This window comes from Mesoplodon bidens (genome assembly GCF_964165515.1).
Source record: "Mesoplodon bidens genome assembly, chromosome: 9".
In the NCBI taxonomy this organism is placed as follows: domain Eukaryota; kingdom Metazoa; phylum Chordata; class Mammalia; order Artiodactyla; family Ziphiidae; genus Mesoplodon; species Mesoplodon bidens.
Window position 1 is genome coordinate 27,052,061 of NC_138166.1, and position 19,916 is coordinate 27,071,976.

Sequence of the window (19,916 nt, forward strand, 5' to 3'; positions counted from 1 at the left end):
GCCTGAAATGCTCTCTTCTTCATTCTTTGTTTCTTGAAGTCCTACCTGTCCTTCAAGGCCCAGATGAGATCTGAGATCCCAGCTCTGTCAAGAAACATTCTTCAAAAATTCCAATTCACGCTCTTTACGTTCTTCATCTTAAACATTATTTTGGTTAAAATTCCAAAATATATGTTAAGAATATTTTAAATAGGAAATACAAAGTGTAAAATATATTTTAGCATAATTTAAAATATTTTAGAGTCAATAAATTCCTTTTCATCATTAAAATATTTTTATATTTGTTATGTTTTATGTTCCTATATAATCTTCACTTTGCAGTGGTATTTATTGAATATATATAATCCTCCTTTGAGAATGACCAATTTCCATTTCATATATGAGGGCCAATAAATGCCCTTAGGAGGTTAACCATAAAGGGATGAAACTAACTGCAGCAAATATTTTTCCATAACTGTGTCATAGAATATAAAGAGCTTCCATTTCCTTTACCAGAGTTTATAATTTGGATACATTGGTAACTAAGTGATTTTATGAAAGAGGAAATTATAAATCACTGTTTGATGGGTTTTTTAAAAGGTCACTTCATGTAGTAGATCTTATCCAACAAAGACGATGATCTGGAATTCATACATAGTAGGGTAGCCCCTAAAAAGTATTCTTCCACAACAAGAAAAAAATAACACCAACTTAAAATTGATTAAGTTTATGGATACCATATTTGTGAATAAATTTGGAGTTATCTGGGAACAGGCTATTTATGGCCCTCCTAGGGTAGAGAAAGGTTCCTTTGTGCCATTGAAGTTTAGCTTTTCCCACATGTTTCTTGGGTAGAACGAGCACCAGAAAAGACAGGTTGACCAGAACACAACACAGTCATCCATATATTTAATAAGTTCTTACTATTTTCTAGATACTGTGATATGTGTTTGTGACATAGTGATGAATAAAATACTGTCCCTACTCCTAACGAGTTTATCCTAGTAAACTTAATAGATTAATAGACAATTGGAATACAGTAAATAATTGTCGTAAAGTAGGCATGGAGTACCGTGGAGGTTAAAGGATGACTGGAAAAGCCTACCATGTCTAAATCGAGTCCTAAAAATGAGCAGACATTAAGAGTAAGCAGCACAGGAAGGGAGAATGGAGACGAAAGGAAAAGACATTCTAGGAAGAAGCAATATACAAAGGTCCAGAGCAAGAAGAAGCTTGGCAGGTGGCCAGAAAATCATGGAGCTCGGTATCACTGAAGATTGGAACTCAGAAAAGATGCAAAGCAAAAAGAAGGGGAAAAGTAAACAGGGTTCACATCGCAAAAAGCCTAGTGTACCATGCCAAGAGGAGTGTGTTTTCTCTAAAAATCCATATCTATTCTTCCATTAAATATTTATTGGGGGGAGTTGAAATGAGTAAGATTTGCATTTTTAATGATCACTCTACTTGTAGCATGAAGAGTAGGTTGGATTGACAATAAGATATCAGTCAGGAGGCCACTGTAATAAAGCAGATGGACCATAAAAACATTAGTGGGACCAGGCATATAAATTGATTGAATATACAGTGTTCTTTGAACTCGATGACCACCTGACTCAACGCTATTCTTAGAGTCATTCTTCCTCTACATTCAAAATTACAAAAAAGTGTAAACAGGTCATAAACTAATATAGTGATATAGGAAAAGAGCATTTGATAAAGTTAATCCTATAATAAGAAAAGAGCACGTAAGTTTGGTTAAAATATATATATGTATATATATATATGTTTTTTAAAATTTAATTTTAATGATGCTTATTTTTAACATATAAAGTCTTCTGCAGAATTATTTTTCTAGAGCTTACCATTTGACTTACAAGGAGTTAATGAAAAAAAATTATTCTGAAAAATCATATGTCTCGTTTTTCAAATCACAGGACATTCTACAAATACCCAGAGAGACTGGCAAATCTACAAAATGACAGCAAATTAAAGTTACAAAATTAAGCAATCACAGCTATGATGGTATTTTAATTCTGCCATTCTGTTGTGGTGACCATTCCAGATTCTTTTTAAATAAAAATTGTTAAGACATTTAAAAGTCTCCTGTTTATTTTAGCAGTGAAGAAAGACTATTTTATTTTTTCATATTAAAGAATTTCAAATGAACCTTTCATTTACTATAATTATACAAATTATTTTATATTTATAAAGAAAATCAGCAATTACATTTATTGGTCTACACCATCCTTGAAAGCCAAAAGCATACATTTTATAAATTCTAATTTAAAAATTGTCTTTTATGTGCATTACACTTCTTCCAAATACTGACATTTTAGAACGAGCCCATTAAATGTGTATTTAAAAATTTTTAAATACTTGAAAAGAATTTCTACAACGAATGCAAGTTTCATCTTTCCTAACTAGCTAGTTTCCTAAAGACAATAAATGTGGAGACGGATGTTAAGAAAATTAAGTGAGAACACACAACAGCAGAAATAGTCTGAAATTAGGAATGTTTCACTCCAGAGCTCATGTCCTTGTCCAGGGCACCACATGCTGTTACTCTGCTTCTGATCCACATTCTACACTGGAGAGCGTAGGAGAGAGTTTTCCTTAACTTCAACAAATAAACCACACGTGTGAAGTAAAGGAAAGAGCTGGCTTAGAGTCTATGTGAAAAACCCTTGGAAAAACTGACAGTCATTTCAACATAAACCAAAAGGCTGGCATATTTGTCAAATAAGCTGCTGTCAACTCAGGTGGCTTTCATAAATAAAGTCACCAGTTAGCAGCACCACAATTCTGTGAACAAGTCGGGGATCCCTTGAGTGTTGATTGTGGTGCTCGATTTTAAGGGGGAAATTAACAAAGAGGAGCCTGATCAGAATACTGATATCGGTCAGGACGATCATGGCATGAAGAATATTCACCCATGACCAAAGGGCATGAGAACTATCTTTAAACATTTGGAGGTCTGTTATGACTTATGACCTTATAGCATTAGAGGAAAAAACCAAGGCTAAAACATGGGAGATACCGTAAGTCAGATTGGGATTAGATATGTAAACACTTTCTCCTCATCAGAACATTCAAAAATGGAACAGGGCTTCCCTGGTGGCGCAGTGGTTGAGAGTCCGCCTGCCGATGCAGGGGACACGGGTTCGTGCCCTGGTCTGGGAAGATCCCACATGCTGTGGAGCGGCTGGGCCCATGAGCCATGGCCGCTGAGCCTGTGCTCCCGGAGCCTGTGCTCCGCAACGGGAGAGGCCACAACAGTGAGAGGCCTGCGTACAGCAAAAAAAAAAAAAAAAAACCAACAAAAATGGAACAGACCTTCTTATCAGGCAGTAATTTCCCTTTCCATGAGAATGTACAAATTCAAATGAAAAAACGTGTCTGACCACCTGTCTGGATGCCACAGATACAATTAAGTCACTAAAATTCTGACCTTCAATAAAATTCTCTGATTTGGGTAAAATTCCACAAGATTTCCTAAACTCCAGTCTTTTTCTAATTATTGATTTGGGGGGGAAGGAACATGGAATAAGATATATAAAATGCTAAGTGCTAAATACACGTCTTAATTGAGTAAGTAGAGTTATTGGGTTTTCTGCGTTCCAGCAAGGATTCCTCCCTCCCTCCCTTTTCCTTCCTCCTTTCCTTCCCTCATTTTCTCACTCCCCTCCCTCTTGCTCCACTCTTGCTTTCTTGTGCTCTCTTCTGCTCTTTCCCTCTCTCTTTGCCTTTCTATCACTGTTCTACATGCATTCAAATGTTCATTCATTTAATCCTTATCAAAGACAATCAATGACATAGGCACTACTTATCATCCACCTCTTCCAGTCAGAACACGTTAAGTAACTTTTCCAGGATCACGTGAATAAATTAGTTTCTGCTGCATTTGTTTTCTAAATGGTGCTTAAAAGTGGAAAAACTAACAATGTGCAAAATGAATCATTTTCAGCAGCCAGGTATAAAAGAGTCACATCCAGATGAGGAAAACATTTTGGAAAAACATTATTTGCCAATTTTTTAAAAGTTCAGCAGAAGGAAAGATTAGCGAATTAAATGAAATAATAAAGTTAGGAATGGACCCACCCAAAATTATTTAGATGCCAAAGTAAGCCAATCCCAGCTGTTATTCTTTACTCTGGCTGCCATCCTCAGCAAGAGCGGTATGGGGGAGTGTGGGCAACCGGCTGCAGTAGCAGCTGGGCCTATTTGTTAAGAGGAAAAAAATCTTCAGTGAAGACAAAGGGAAATTTCAGTGGCTAGCAGTGTGAATGGAAACTTGGAGCCTAGCTGGGGGAGCCTCAGAAGTGAAATGCAGCAGTGCTGTCAGCAACCAAATTACAGTATTGCACAAACCATTCACGGGGAGAGTGTTCCCTACTGTACTGCTTTTGCTGGCAAGAGTTTTATTCCATCAAGAGCAAAATTTACCAATGACAAATTTTGTATATATTTTCTCATATTCCCAGTATTCTGGACATTCAAAAATTAAGCAATATCAATGTCTGTTCTAACTACATAGTGGGTATAAATTAGCAGACTAAAAAGCACAAATGTCATTTCCAATCTAAAAAAAAAATTGCTGTCACATAGTTCACTAATATAGAAATGTAAATGCATAGTAAACATAATCACATATTCCAAAGCATAATTGCATATAATAAAATCCTAGTATTCTATTTATTTTACATCTCCTGAGACCTATATTATAATAGGCATCTAATGTGTGTCTAAGTGATTACTGCTTGATTTGCATGTAGACTGTCTCATTAGTATCAATTTTCTAATTTTATTTTTCATTTTTATTCTTGTTCAATTTTATTGAAGCCTTAGAGACTTCCAATTTTTTCTCCAGATATGAAAAACTCTTCTACAATCCTAAAATATGTCAGGCTTCAGTTTGGGAATACACATTTTGGAGCAAGTAAAAAAACATTTGGCAAAAAAATCTGTCAAAAGCAGTGCCCAGTACATAACTTTTGTCTTATTTCTGAGAATTATAACAACAAAGATACAATTATAGTCTTTTAATTATAAGTATAATTGACTTAACTGTAATATTTTTCTTCTTTCTATGGTTATCTAAATATTATTGCAAGGGAATTTTGCTTTGGGAAATTACTAGGAAGTCAAAATATATTAAGGTGTTGAAGTTTAAACATATTAACTTCCCATAACTGGTATAATATAGTAATAAAATAGATATTTTCGGGTGGCTCATAATATCCATTCCAGTATTTCAAAGTCCTATCTTTTCTTTTCCTTCATTCTGGATGAACAAAAAGGGAGTATTCTGTGTTCCTTTACTAATGGGAAGGTGCAATTATATGGGTAGTTAAACATGCCAACAACTAAAATTCTAACATTTGACTTTGAAAAAAATATTTTTTTCTTTTTAATTTAAATTTTAAACATGGGGTGGTATGACTATTCTAAGAATACACCATATGGTTAACTCAAGTTTATGCACACCCTTAAAGTGCCAGCAAGCTCAATATTCTAGTACACATTCTAAGCAATTGTAAAGTATCCGTCAGATATCATTCATCTGACCTGAAATATGTGTAGCATTTATGCATTGTGATAATGTCAAAGTTGAAATTTCTTTTGCATTTCCTTTTTTTTTTACTTTGCTTTTGATAAGGAAAAATTAGCTATATCAGTTTCATCAATAATGATAGAGCTATTTCAATTTTTATTTTCCATTACTTTTCCCAATGTTTTCTTTACAAAACATATATTTTTGCCTTGCTCAAAACAATCAATATGATCTTAGTTTCTACACATTTATTTTGACAACTGGATTTTGTTTCTAAAAATAAAATAATCAAGCACCTCCCATTTCCATATATATTTTCTCCTTAGAGTAGTAAGGGGAAGTGACAAATGTGTGCTTTCTCCTGAATTAACTTTACTTATAACATTTCTGTTTAAGTCCATTAACTTCCTCTTTTATGTTAGGTGTATCATATCTGATGGATCCATACGGTGCTAAAAACAAAACAAAACAAAAATCAAGGATACAACATTTCAAAATATATTGTCAATTTTTATAAGGCTTATATATAATAAAATCTTAGGTAAATTTTTCATTGGTTCTTTCCCAATTAACCTGGTTTGGAAAATACCTTACATAAACTAACCATAATTATAAAACTGGTAACTACTGCTTATTCTTCTCACAATATCATTACCTACAGCTACGCTTTTAAATGATAAATTCACAAAACAAAAAGGCAGCATAGTCAAATTATTCGTAAAACAACCTTCTCATAGGGATAAACTGATAAAAACAAAAAGCATTCTTGCTTTTGGTCATTTAGGGCATTCCTTAAAAACAAAGGTGTAGGGCTTCCCTGGTGGCACAGTGGTTGGGAGTCCGCCTGCCAATGCAGGGGACACAGGTTCGTGGCCCGGTCCGGGAAGATCCCACATGCCGCAAAGTGGCTGGGCCTGTGAGCCATGGCCGCTGAGCCTGCGCGTCCGGAGCCTGTGCTCCGCGACGGCAGAGGCCACAACTGTGAGAGGCCCGCATACCGCAAAAAAAAAAAAAAAAAAAAAAAAAAAAAAACAAAGGTGTAGGATAAGTTGCTACGTTTTCAAAGCCCTCCCTTTGCTTTCTGCTTTGTCACTGACTTCATGCATTAGTTGTCTCTCTTCATCGTTCATCACTCTAGACATGAATGAAATGCTACACTGGACACTGGAAGATCACCGCAGGGGCAAATGGGAAGAAAAGGTGATTGAAATGGGACATTGATCATGTAATGGCCCAGATGAACTCAAACCACTCTCTGCGAAAGCTTCACACTATCTTTCAATAAAATATGGATATTTTCTGAAAAACTTTAAAGCCGTTCTGGATTTCTCTTCATAGCTTTTGTAACAAAACCTGAAGCCAAACTAGGGCCTAACATTTTGGAGCAGGGGCAGAGGAGAAGTATTCCCATTCTTTTTCCTGATTTCTGAATGCTCCCCCAAGCTCCAACAGCTCATTTTCTGTCATCTTTTTTAGGAATCTAATTATATGTGGCATCAGACAAAAGAATTAAGATTGGTAATACTAATGTGAATAGATATAATGAAATTCTTTACATTAAGTGAAATAGGTAAGGTAAATTTATTAAGTACCTTAAATTTGTTAGATTCTAAGGATTCAAACAATAAAATGCAATATACTTGCCTTCAAAGCTTTCAAAATCTACTCATGAATTTGCATTAATCATATATTAGTCATACAAAGAAAATGACAATTCCTTAAAGTCATATAGAAATGAGGCCAACAACATGAGTAAAGAACATTCATGATTCTATCAGTAGTAAAGCTATGAATACAATGGAATTCAGTTAATTAGATATTCAAGGCTAACTGCATTTCTAGGAGGATACAGTGCATTATATGCAGAGGGGATGGCAGTGGAAGGATGGCAGACATGGTGGCAAGACAGCCTAAGACACATAGACAGTTTGCTTATTCCTTCTTACCCAGTCTCCTCCTATTCATCTCCAAGGCTGAGCTCTGGTTTTTTTTTCATTCCCAACTCTATGTTTCCATAGCACTTTGTTCTAACCTTTAGTATGTATAAAAAACATCCTGCTTTATCATGACTTGTCTCTTTTTACAACTAGACCTTAAGCTTCTTGGAGAACGGGTTTGGGTAGAGGCACTGTGTGTGTGTGTGTATTTTAATAAACTTATTTTAGAATAGTTTTAGATTTACAGAAAGTTGTGAAGCTTTTGTGAAGAAAGTTTCCATACACCCAAGCCCAGTTTCCTCTATTATTAATAGTTTACATTAGTGTGGTACATTTGTCACAGTTAATGAACCAATACTGGTACATTATTATTAACTAAAACCCATACTTTGTTCAGATTTCTTTAGTTTTTACCTAATATTCTTGTGCTGTTCCAGGATACCACCCAGGATACCACATTTCATTTAGAAAACTGTGTTTTTTATTCTAAAATTTCTACCATGATGCTCAGTATCTAATACATTGAAGAAGGTCAACAAATAGTCATGGAATAAGTGAATGATTGAATGAATAAATATTAAAAAGATATAGAGGGCTTCCCTGGTGGCGCAGTGGTTGAGAGTCCGCCTGCCGATGCAGGGGACACGGGTTCGTGCCCCGGTCTGGGAGGATCCCACATGCCGCAGAGCGGCTGGGCCCGTGAGCCATGGCCGCTGAGCCTGTGCGTCCGGAGCCTGCGCTCCGCAGGGGGAGAGGCCGCAGCAGTGAGAGGCCCGCATAACGCAAAAAAAAAAAAAAAAAAAAAAAAAAAAAAAAAAAAGATATAGAAACTTCTGTATCCCTTAAGGGAAAGGTTAGGATGTGTAACTGAGGAATGAAGTGCACCTAACTTCATTAGTCCAAGAAAACTTCCCACTGAGAGATAAAGGACACCTGGAATCTTACAAAATGCTTTTCCACAATCCATCAACATTAAATGTTTTCTTATCTGAACTCAATGATAGCACCACGTGTCACAATTTACACCATGAAAAATCATTAAAAACAAATTTAATTTATATGTTAAAGTATTATCAATAACTATATATACTATATATATCTTATCTAATAGAAAAAATAATAGGTAGAGAATGGTATAATAGTTAGATATTTATGAATTTAAATATATGTATGAAGACCAAGGCTGTAATTTGGAAATTTAAATAAATGACACCTTAGCCTGGATAATGGATCTGAAGGGAGGAAAAAATGAAAACATTAATATGAAAGTGAGGCTCCTTTGTAGCATCATCCCAAACACTTAGTCCAGTGTTTCTCATGCTTGAATGTGCATTGAGAATCCCCTGCAGGGCTTGTTAAAACACAGATTCCTGAGCCCCAGAATTACTGACTTAGTAAGCCTAATTCAGTAGCTCATAGGGGATGCTGATGCTGCCAGTCCAGGACACTTTGTACAGCACTGGCTTCATCCCAGCTCAGTCTCCTCTCTGCCCCTACTCTGGAAGAAGAGCAGAAGAAAATCACAAGTAGCATCATCTCCTCTGCAGGGAAATTCAACTAAGGCTCTCTTAGGTTAATTATTCAGCATTAGCTCTACCTCTTAAAGAAATAAGTCTTTATTTTGTCATTTTGACCATAACATGGAAGCCAAAAACAACAAGAAAAAGTTTTCTTTTTTTTTTTTTTTTTTCAGTAGATACTAAACACACAGCCTTGAGGAATGATCTGATTAAGTCACTTTATTCTGTCCACAAGGGTCTCACCAAAAAACTACTGCTTGCCCTCAAGGATCCTAAAATATAGTTAAAGACAAGTACATAACTTAGAGAATATTATAAGCCATTATTATACAATATCTTACATCTCCACGGAACATTTCCATTTTCTACAACAATCACGAGATAGAAATGAGTCTCTGTGTACTTATGAGGAAAGTAAGCCTCAGAAGTTCAATGATTTAGCAAGAATAACAGGCATCCAATAGGATAAGCTGTAGATTCAAATCTAGGATTTTTAAACTGTGAATCCATACATACTTTCCACTAGAACATGCTGTCTCCTAATAAAATGTTCAAAGTGTTCTGGAGAAACTAGACACGCTGGGAGGTCTGGTGAGGAGAAGAAAAGAGTCCTACACCTAGAATTGGAAACGATCTCCGAAACCACATGGACCATAATACATTTTTGACTCAGGATTAGGAAAAAAGTAATCAGCAGGAGTGAATAGCTATGTGCAAGGCTGTCAGCACATTTCCTCTTCAGCTTTAGTTCCACAGTGTATCTCGAGCTTTGAATTTAAAGCTCTCCTCGGTTCCCATCATTTGTTGAGAGGAAAATGATCAGGAGGGGAAAGGTCATTGTCCCCAGCTGACCTTATTTTCTCCCTATTTTTTTTTTCCCCATTTTCATTGCTGTTGTTCTTTTCTGGTTCTGGAGTTAATCCAGCCACCTACAATCACCACTGAGATGTATCCTTACGGATGCTACTCTTCTGCTCTATCCTGTAAACAAAACCCCCTGTCTATTCTGGTTTCAATGAGTTAAAAATCATAACTCAGAGAGCACAAAGCAAAACTACATGGAAAGAGGTAGGTTTATATAAATTATATTCTTACACTTAACACAAGTTTAGTCACAAAGGGGACAGGCTGGCAGGCCCTGCTCTGTCCTGCTCAGGACCCTAATTCTCCCTTCCCAGTCCCCACAGTGCCATGGTGCTGGGAACATCAGCCTCCCACTGGAAACACAGGCTAGACAAACAGGACAAGTTGTCCAAGTGGCTAGTAAGCTATTTCTTTAATATTTCATTATTTCCTAAGTCATGAATTTCAACAAAGTTTGAATGCCTAATGAACGCAGTTAAATTTCTTTTCAATTCAAAAGTCATGTCTTCTATTCATTGAACGAGACAACAAAAGAAATACTCAGGTAAACTGAGGACCAATAAATAGATAGCACTCACTTAAAATGTTTTAATTTCATTTTGGCTTAAGGTAGGGAAGAAATCAAAATATCTCTTTGGAAAGAAGCAAGGTGGAGACCAAAAGAGGTGGGGTGGTGGTGACACACCATGGAGAAGTTAAAGAAAGAAGTGAGAAGAGAAGAAAAGGAAGGCATTGTGGTGATCATCCAGGAATGACGAGAGCACCAACAAGTAGTTTCTTTTGTTTGTTTTTTTTTCAAAAGAAGACTGATTATAGATGAGAGAATATGGCTGAACTGTCAGGAGGGTGTCTGGAGACCCCCAGCTGCTTCACACAATGCAATGCTGAGGGGAAGGAAGGTGAATAGGCAGAGAAAGCCCCAGCCTTCCTCTTCATGTATGTTTTACCAAAGGAGCCATAAATAGTTGTTCATGATTCCTTAGTTTCCTTGGTACTCCTCACCCCACCCCTGGAATCAGACATTTCTTTAAAAAACACTGCTCTAAATCATTCTGTTTTATTCATATACCCAGTCAATGAGCATTGATTGAACACGTACTAAGGGTAAGGAACCATGCTGTGCAGCAGATACCTTACCTGTGTGGTGTGTGGGTCCAGGAGAAGGCAGAATGGAAAGCTTTCTTTCAAAGCAAACAATGCATGTTGGGCTGATTGCTTACAGGACACTGTTTGGTTTAACTTTTGACAGTGTGATCTGGTCTTAGTAATATCTGTTCTATTGTGCCTTACAAAGCCAGGCCTACAATTACCTTTGTTAGTAACTTTTATTTTATGGCTTTGGTCTCTTGTCTCCAAGGTGCCATCAGATAAAGTTCCAACTTTCCTTAAATTATCAACAAAATAATCTTACAGTAACTTACAAGCATGAGAGATACCAACTTCTAGGCATCTGCTCCAATAAGAGCTGGATTTCATTTTTTAAAAAAACCTTTGCTTTCAAGTAAAAAAACTGATGACTAAAGATTTTCCCTTATTTTAAGTTGTTAAGTTAATAATTAACTCATGATTGTTTTTAGAATAAAAAAGGGAACCAGAGTAGGCTAATTCTCCCTGAACCTCTTCTGATTCATTGAGTAATTTATGAAAAGCTTCTTAAGGCTAAAGTATTTACCACACTAATTCGCATTATCTCATGTAATTCTTTCAGGGTGTTGCAAGTTATATATTACCCCATTTTAAAGATGAGAAAATTCATACTCAGAAAATAAGTAACTTGCTCATGGCATACAGCCGGAAGCAACATTCAGATTATGTAGGCCTCAACCGAAGTCTAGAGCTTTTAGGCTATTGATATTAGAATGTGAGAATGTTTTGTAAAACTTGAGCCTAAACTACTTTTCTACATGTACTGTGCCAAGGCTATGAGCTAAGTCCTTGAGCAGAAAGCAGTGATGACTAAAGACAGAAGTAGAAATACGTTTCTAAGCCCCAGAAATCAGGCAAGTCATGAATATCTCTTTTCCTTTTCCACACTAGTTATAGAGTCAAGGTTACCAGGACAATGGGGCCTTATGGTGGGAATATCCTGAACTAGGTATTAGACCCAAGGCAGGCTGAAAACTTCTTGAGTAATCAATTGCTTTGGCCACCACCAGGGCAACAGGAAATCAAGTTATCAATTCCACAGACATTTCTGTTCTTGAAATCATCACATTCTTTGACAGAAAATGTTCTCCAATATCAGAGATTGTAACACTTGGTTCAAATGGTGTATTAACATATCCTTTTCCTTCATAGTTCAGAAAATCCAGCTGATAAAATATCTAGTCTTGTCATTATCATCCTTATCATGAGTACAAAGAATAATGTTTAAGCCCAAGAAATAACTAATGACATTGATAGTTTCCCTTATGCTTCAAATGTTATTTAAAACCATACCATGAAAAAATTCTTTATTAAAATAATCATCCTTTGAACAATGTATATAATATTCCAAAGTGTCAGATGTTGTACTAAAGACTACGAACAGCAACTGGCCCTGTCTATTGAAACAAAGAGAATAACTGAAATTTTTACTTTGCACCTTTTGGGAAAATGTTGTAAGCAGTATAATTTCAGTTTTCTTTTCTTTTAAATTTTCTGAGACTGAACTTACCAGAACACTTATATACCGTGGTGGCTATGTATGAAGGGGCATGCTTGCATGCAAAGTGTCATTTCTGGATTCCTGCAGACTAAATTCCTCTACTAAACCACAGAAGAGTCTTAGACACAAGATAAAGGAGTAAATCTTCACACACTCTCCCACTCAGAACTCCCCAGGATGTTTCCAGTAGACATCTTTGATGAAAGAAAACTGACTCAGCAGATCGTTAACAATAATTTTCACCAGCAATGACCAATTTGATGTTTGGTGCTTTATTATGTGGTCGTAGAACTGGGGCCACCAAGTGATCTCATACCAGACAGAAAGATAGGCGGTCTCTGTGAAATACCCTCGTTAAATGACAAATCTGACACGGACAGCAAAATAATACAGCAGCATAAATTTTTGCAAGAATATTCCATTGTGACAACATGACTGTTGCATGTATTTTTTAGTCAAGAACAAGTACTGGTTCTATATTATGGATAGAACACAGTCCTCACAAAACTTTTAAGAAATGATTTTATGTGACTAAATTATTTTTTGGTCCAAAATTGCCCCAGTTCATTTTTTGCTTTTCCTAACTCTGACCTTCCCTCACCCTATTTCTATACTAAAGATAACTGTGTTCTCACTGTCATACTCAACATACAGATAAGAACCGAATAATTCAGGCTTCCGTGGTGGTGCAGTGGTTAAGAATCCGCCTGCCAGGTTTGAACCCTGGTCTGGGAAGATCCCACATGACACGGAGCAACTAAGCCCATGCGCCACAACTACTGAGCCTACGCTCTAGAGCCCACGAGCCACAACTACTGAGCCCATGTGCCACAACTACTGAAGCCCACGCACCTAGAGCCCGTGCTCCCAACAAGAGAAGCTGCCACAATGAGAAACCTGTGCGCCACAACGAAGAGTAGTCCCCGCTCGCCGCAACTAGAGAAAGCCTCCACTCGCCGCAACCAGAGAAAAGCCCGCGTGCAGCAATGAAGACCCAATGCAGCCAAAAATAAAATAAATAAAATAAATACATTTATTTAAAAAAAACACCAAATAATTCATAGAACCATTCAGAAGCTTTTGTGTCTCCAGATGCATTTCTGTGATGCACGAGCAATATTTCTATGTAGCAGATATAAAAATACAAAAAATAGTGTTATCTAAAATCCTTACATAGACTTCCTCTATAAAAAGTATATTCTGTGTAAACTAAACTCCACAAAGCATATTGTAATTCCTTTCATGTTACCCAGTGGCTTTTTATTTTTTTTAGATATAAACTGTTTCTTAATAAATCCACCACTTAATTCTCACTGACTCCCCCTCATGGAGATCTGGGCAGTAAAGTTTGTGTTTACCCCTGGGTCCTATCTAACTACTTTCTTTATGAATCATGCCTTATGACCAGTTTTTATTTATTAACCACACAGGGATGTGTGACTAATGTCACTACTGATAATACCTAGTTACTGGCTGAGAAACCCAAGCTATGAGCTGGTTCACAAAAAACTGGCTCAGTCACTGCCTTTATAACATTGGCCCTGGATAGAAAATAAATACCACAGCCTCCAGGATGATCATTCAAAACTTATTTATCACTGCGCTCTTCTAGAATTCTATCTCAATTTTTTTAATGCAAACTGAAAAAAATTCTAAAATGTGTGGTGAAAAGTACGTGTAACAAACAGATATATACACCCTTCTATTGCAAAAATATTGGCCATGAATCTTGGAAAATGCACAGATGATGTAATTATCTTCTAAATTATTATAACTAGAGGTCAAAGGTATGGAAATGGGATTTGGAGTGAATGCAATCAGGATAAATCACACGTTTTATGCAAATTAAGACCAAGTTTTGCTGTTGTCTATACTAGCATCATTCTAGGACTTATTTATTTATTTATTTGTTTGTTTGTTTGTTTGTGGTACGTGGGCCTCTCACTGTGTGGCCTCTCCCAGTGCGAAGCACAGGCTCCAGATGCGCAGGCTCAGCGGCCATGGCTCACGGGATCCCACAGCCGCTCCACGGCATGTGGGATCTTCCCGGACCGCAGAACGAACCCGCGTTCCCTGCATCAACAGGCGGACTCTCAACCACTGCACCACCAGGGAAGCCTTCTAGGACTTATTGATATCCAAACTCAAGCCATTTCCCAAGAGTTTTTTGTCTTTAGGACATGATTCCATCTAACCTTCTCATTTTCTATCAGTCTTCAGGAAACATTAATAAGATAATTTTTAGGTTATAAAGTGCTTTTACAGTATTATTGTTCCATTTTGATCCTCTCAAAAACCCAGTGAAATATACAGGGAAAATACCAGTACTACCCCTGTTTTCAAATTAAGGAAACTGAGGCACAGATAATTACCATTAGTATAAGTGGAAGAATTAGAGCTGGAGTAGAGACCTCTGACTTCAAATCTGAGCTCTCTGAACTATGACAAATCTGTATTTAATTGGTTACCATATTCAAATACAGATAGACTAATTATTAACACTCGCTATCTCACGTTCTATATGTATGGATATGTATTCAATGCTCAAATCTAAATTTATAATATCAACATATTTTAGCAATGATCTTCTGCCATATTCATGTCTTTATTTAGCTATCTTTTCACCAAACATCCTGGGAGAACATCCTCTGCTTATCAGCAGGCATTCATTCTCCTTGGCTTTTGCAATTGTGAAGTTACTCATTGGGTCTTTGAACACCTACCCTATCTGGAACCTCCCTCGATTGAATTTCTGGGGCTTTCCACGTGCATTGGGATTCCTTCTTTGACATGGGCTTTGCTCATTTGTTTTTTTCTTCTTTGAGCTCCATTATCAAGAAGGCTATTTTTGCCTTCCCTGTAACCTCATTAATGCAGGATGGTGAAAGACAAGGAGAGAACAGACATCAAGAGAGGGAAGTGGCTGAATCCACCAGGACACTTCTCCCTCTATTCTCTCTTTCCTTCATTTCTTTTTTTTTTTTTAGAAGGTTTTTTTTTTTAATGAATTTATTTTATTTATTTTTGGCTGCATTGTGTCTTCATTGCTGCGCGCGGGCTTTCTCTAGTCGCGGCGAGCAGGGGCTACTCTTCGTTGGGGTGCGTGGGGTTCTCATAGCTGTGGCTTCTCTTGTTGTAGAGCATGGGCTCTAGGAGTGCAGGCTCAGCACTTGTGGCCTGTGGGCTCAGTAGTTGTGGCTCACGGGCTCTAGAGCACAGGCTCAGTAGCTGTGGCGCACAGGCTTAGTTGCTCCGCGGCATGTGGGATCTTCCCGGACCAGGGCTCGAACCTGTGTCCCCTGCACTGGCAGGCGGATTCTTAATCACTGAGCCACCAGGGAAGCCCTCTTTCCTTCATTTCTGTCATGAGGAGCACAGCTATTTTTCAAAGAAATCCTTGTAGTAGAATATTATCAATTTGTATGAATTATACCCAAACTACCCTCTTTAGGGTATTGGCTATAAAGTTGGCTATAAATTCTTAACTGTTCATAAATTTTAACATTCTTGTCTGATATAGTTAATCTGGACACAAATCTTGACTGAAAATTCTTATAGGGCAGGGCAGAATCTTGCCATTTTTATCTTTGTATGTTTTTATTTGTTAACCCAATGTATCTTGTACCTATAAAATGCATTAAAAGATATGCATTGCCTCAACAAGAGCAAATATTTCATCTTTTTAGCTACAAGGCTTGTCTTAAGTTAGCATATTTGCTTAATATTGGGGTGGAGTGGATATTCCATAAGAAGAGGGAGGAATTCAATATTACCCCACTGTGGGTGGAGAGAAGTGAGGAGTAAGCTCGAAGATGCTCTATATCTGATCCCAACTTTCTACCTTTTTTCTCTCCCTCTCTGCCTTTTCTCTCTTTTGGTCCTAATGTTCTTCTCCTCTCAAGCTGTGTTTAAGAACATGCCACTTCCAGAGTTAGAGAAGGATGGAGGAGAGAGAAAAAGGGCAATTCCTGGGCATTTTTTTTTTCTGAACATATTTTTATATAATGTAACTCAAGCTTTGTAAACATATGACACTGAAACTTTCTCCTTCTCTTTGGGAAGTGACACAAGGTTTGTGTTCTCCAACACCATCCCGATAATGGAAGATGTAAGAAAGATGCTTGTCCTTCTCCAATATGGCATGGACCACTGCTATGAAATGAATCCCTGGATGAATCCAGTAGGCTACCTCAGGGAGCCTATTGGCTTTCTCCACTGGGGGTCAGGCAGCAGTGCAGAGGTGCTAGATTACTTATAAGTAGTGTCGCTTATTTTTCAGGACCATGCACTCATTTATAATACTAATCACCTAATTTACTCACTACTAAAATTGTACCATTTTGGATATCATTTAAGATAGCAGAAGAGTATACTCTCAAAATATTCTGCCCCCAGTTTTCGGACACCACTAAAATGTCCATTGAGTCTCTAGTGTAGAGTGGTGAATGTGCTGTTCATACTGTATCGAAGGGATGGAATATCCCTGCTCAGGCAGTCCTGTGCTTCTCTTTCACTGAGTCACCTGCGGCACAGGAGGCATTTGTTGCTTCAGGTTGCATCTGCGCTGTGATCTCTTAGCTGACTTTGCTAACTAAACTGCGCAAGTGGGAACATTCTATTTTCTGGTAACTCTATACTGTCTGCATAAGAGCACAATATTGCACATTTTCAGCTAGTGCCCTTAAATCAAAAGGTTAAAAAAAGCCAAAAGGAAATCTTACAGGAGTTTTCTGTCTAGTGTACCCAAAGCTTCTAGCAGTGGTCCTCCCACACCACTTAACAGGACTCATAAAATCAATTACAGTTATTCTTTTGACTAAGAGAGATGTGGTGAAGATAAGGCTGATGGCAACATTATGCATTAGAGTTTTGGTATGCACTGACTAAATCAGAAGCTCTCCAATGAAATATTAAAATGAGGTATCTTTGGAAACATACTGATATTGAGCTATCAAAAAACAAGTATCCTAGTAATGAGGTATAAAAGGTTGATACCATGCATAGCAGAATGGCAGCTTGCCCAAACTGACAGCTTATCCGCTTGTCTACATAAGAAAAAGAATCCATTATTATGTTTTTTTCTGACATCCTTATGTGTCCATATTCCATCACATCAAATTTTTACATTTAGATATATTTGATCTTAACTTAGGAATATGTATTTTGATACATACCATGATACATCTTCCCAAATCAAATGAATTATACTAATTCTAGGCACTATATTTTAAATACTTTACAAATTCAGTGTCAATGTGCTTCTTAAATTTATGTTATCTACTGGGGAGTACTATAGGAAATCTATTTAAACTAAGAAAATACCCATAGATTATAGCTGTTCTAAAACTGAGAAACTTCTATAGTCCAATCTACTGATGATTGTCAATTTAAAAAAAAAAACTGTGTCATAAATTTGAGCCCTCCCTTTTTGTTTCTCCTTCTGGTAAAGATTACACTCTTATTTTTAAAATAGAGACTTCTTTCTACAGTGGGGACAATTTAAAAACTTACACAATTGAAAAATGTCTTTTATGTAATTCTCACTATTCCATCTATTATCTGTCTCAATGGTTAATGATAATAAATACTTCTTTCCTGAAAATGTATTCCAAGTTACTTTTAAGTCAGCAAAGTCACTTTCTTAGAGTGTGGGTTTTGTTTGTTGTTTGTTTACAGGAAGAGTCATCAAACCTATTCATGACTGGCTTTTACTGGTCCTGATGCAAAAGCTGTCTTTTAATCATTTATGACTAAATGCTGCTTTACAAGACATAGTTGCAGAATAAAATATTTAAGTGCTCTCTGATAGATGGATCTTCAGTTAAGCAATATGAATTTACATTAAAAAGAATAGATGCTAGTAAATAGTATCTAACACTTTAATCAGTATAAATCAGTTCACAAGGGTTGCTAACATTTTTTTGCCACACATTAAAAAAATTTCTAATAATCAATTCAACTAGAAAGCTCATTTATAACAGTTGTTAGTCATTTTAATTACATGGAGATGACTGTTATCATGGGCAAGGAATCATTTTGATTCTCAGGAGTTTTCTTTTTTCCTCCTCTCATCCCCATTATGGACACCACAAAACAGAAAACCAGTTGCACCTCTATTTTTACAGTCCTTCCCTGACATACTTGCTTCCCAAAATGCATACATTGGTATTTAAATACCCTTTGCTAACTTGGTGGATTCAGCCCCTCAAGGCTCTTTACTACCTGCTTCCTACCCTCTTCTGTTATGTCTGCTGGTGAGTGAACTTATTACAAAACCTAATATTTACAAGACAAAACCAACATCTCTAAAGTTAGGCTGTTATTTTACACTATTTTCAGCTGTGGTTAAGTATGACCTACTCATTAGAGGTACTCAGAAGCTTGGGTCGGTGTTGCAATCATTTTTTTCAGGTGTATGTTAAGGGTCTCGAAGACCAAAGATCAATGTGAAATAAATGACTTTAATTCTTTTCTCATTTTTTTTTTAACAAAAGGATCTGAAAAGGTGACCTACCTTTATGTGACAGGCGTAAGCGGGGGTGCGGGGTGTCAGCTGTGTGACCTCCTGTCCAGAGCTCCAGCAAGTAGCCCCACAGGAGCCAGGTGATGAGGTACCCGGCAGATGCCATGCTGCCTGCCTGCCGTCAGCGATCCTCACTTTCAGGCGGGGTGAGTTTTACTTAGGACTCCCCTCCAGGGGCAGCGTGCGAGAGAGGCTTTGTCAGAAATCGAACGCGTTGTCATCAGAAAGCACAGTTCCAAAGTGCCATTTGTCAGGCTGTATTTGGATACTTAAAACCTGCCTTTCCCCAGGACAGTTGTTTATAAGCCGGGAGCAAGAGGACATTCCAAGGAGTGAGTCTTCAGAGCCATGTCCTGTCTAGAGCTCTCTTCAGTCACTATGACGGTGGATTCAGGAAGAAACTGTATTTTTTTTTTTTTTTAGTCACTTCTGCAAGCGGTTCATTCAGAAAAAACAACCACCCCAGCACACCCACTGCCTTCCCCCGTGGAGCTCCTGTTCTCTTCTGGCTCGTTCTAGCCTCTCAGAAGTCAGCCTCTTGCACTGACTTGCCAAACAGCTAGTTTTAATTCACCTTTCACCTTGCTAATTAAAAACAAGAAGTGCCATTCCCTCTAGGAGTTGCAGGATCCACCCAGCAGGGATGCCGCTCTGTCAGCGAGCTGTGTTTTCGGGGAAAGTTCAGGCAGGGTTGAGCCGCGTACTTGCTGTTTCTAGGAAGTGTTTCTGGTCCACGTGCCCTCGCCCCACCCGCCCTCCCAGTATTGTTGGCCCCGCGTCACTCAGCGACAGCAGAGAAGTTCGCATTTGGATGGGAAAGGGGAATCAGGAGGGAGAATGATACACCATAGGCTGCTTACTTAAGAGTAAGTATAACAGGAGAGGATGGAGTGTC

The 19,916-nt window shown here is 37.5% G+C and overlaps 1 protein-coding gene across 1 annotated transcript in view; it reads right to left on the reverse strand.

The window, feature by feature from the left end:
- SEMA3E (semaphorin 3E) overlaps nucleotides 1-19,715 on the reverse strand; it is a 263,684-nt gene extending 243,969 nt beyond the window's left edge. The window contains exon 1 of the mRNA XM_081244517.1: nucleotides 19,013-19,715. Within this exon, the coding sequence (XP_081100643.1) occupies nucleotides 19,013-19,127 (115 nt within the window). The 5' untranslated portion in view covers nucleotides 19,128-19,715. The remainder of the gene's footprint in view (nucleotides 1-19,012) is intronic.
- Between the last annotated feature and the right edge of the window lie 201 nt (nucleotides 19,716-19,916).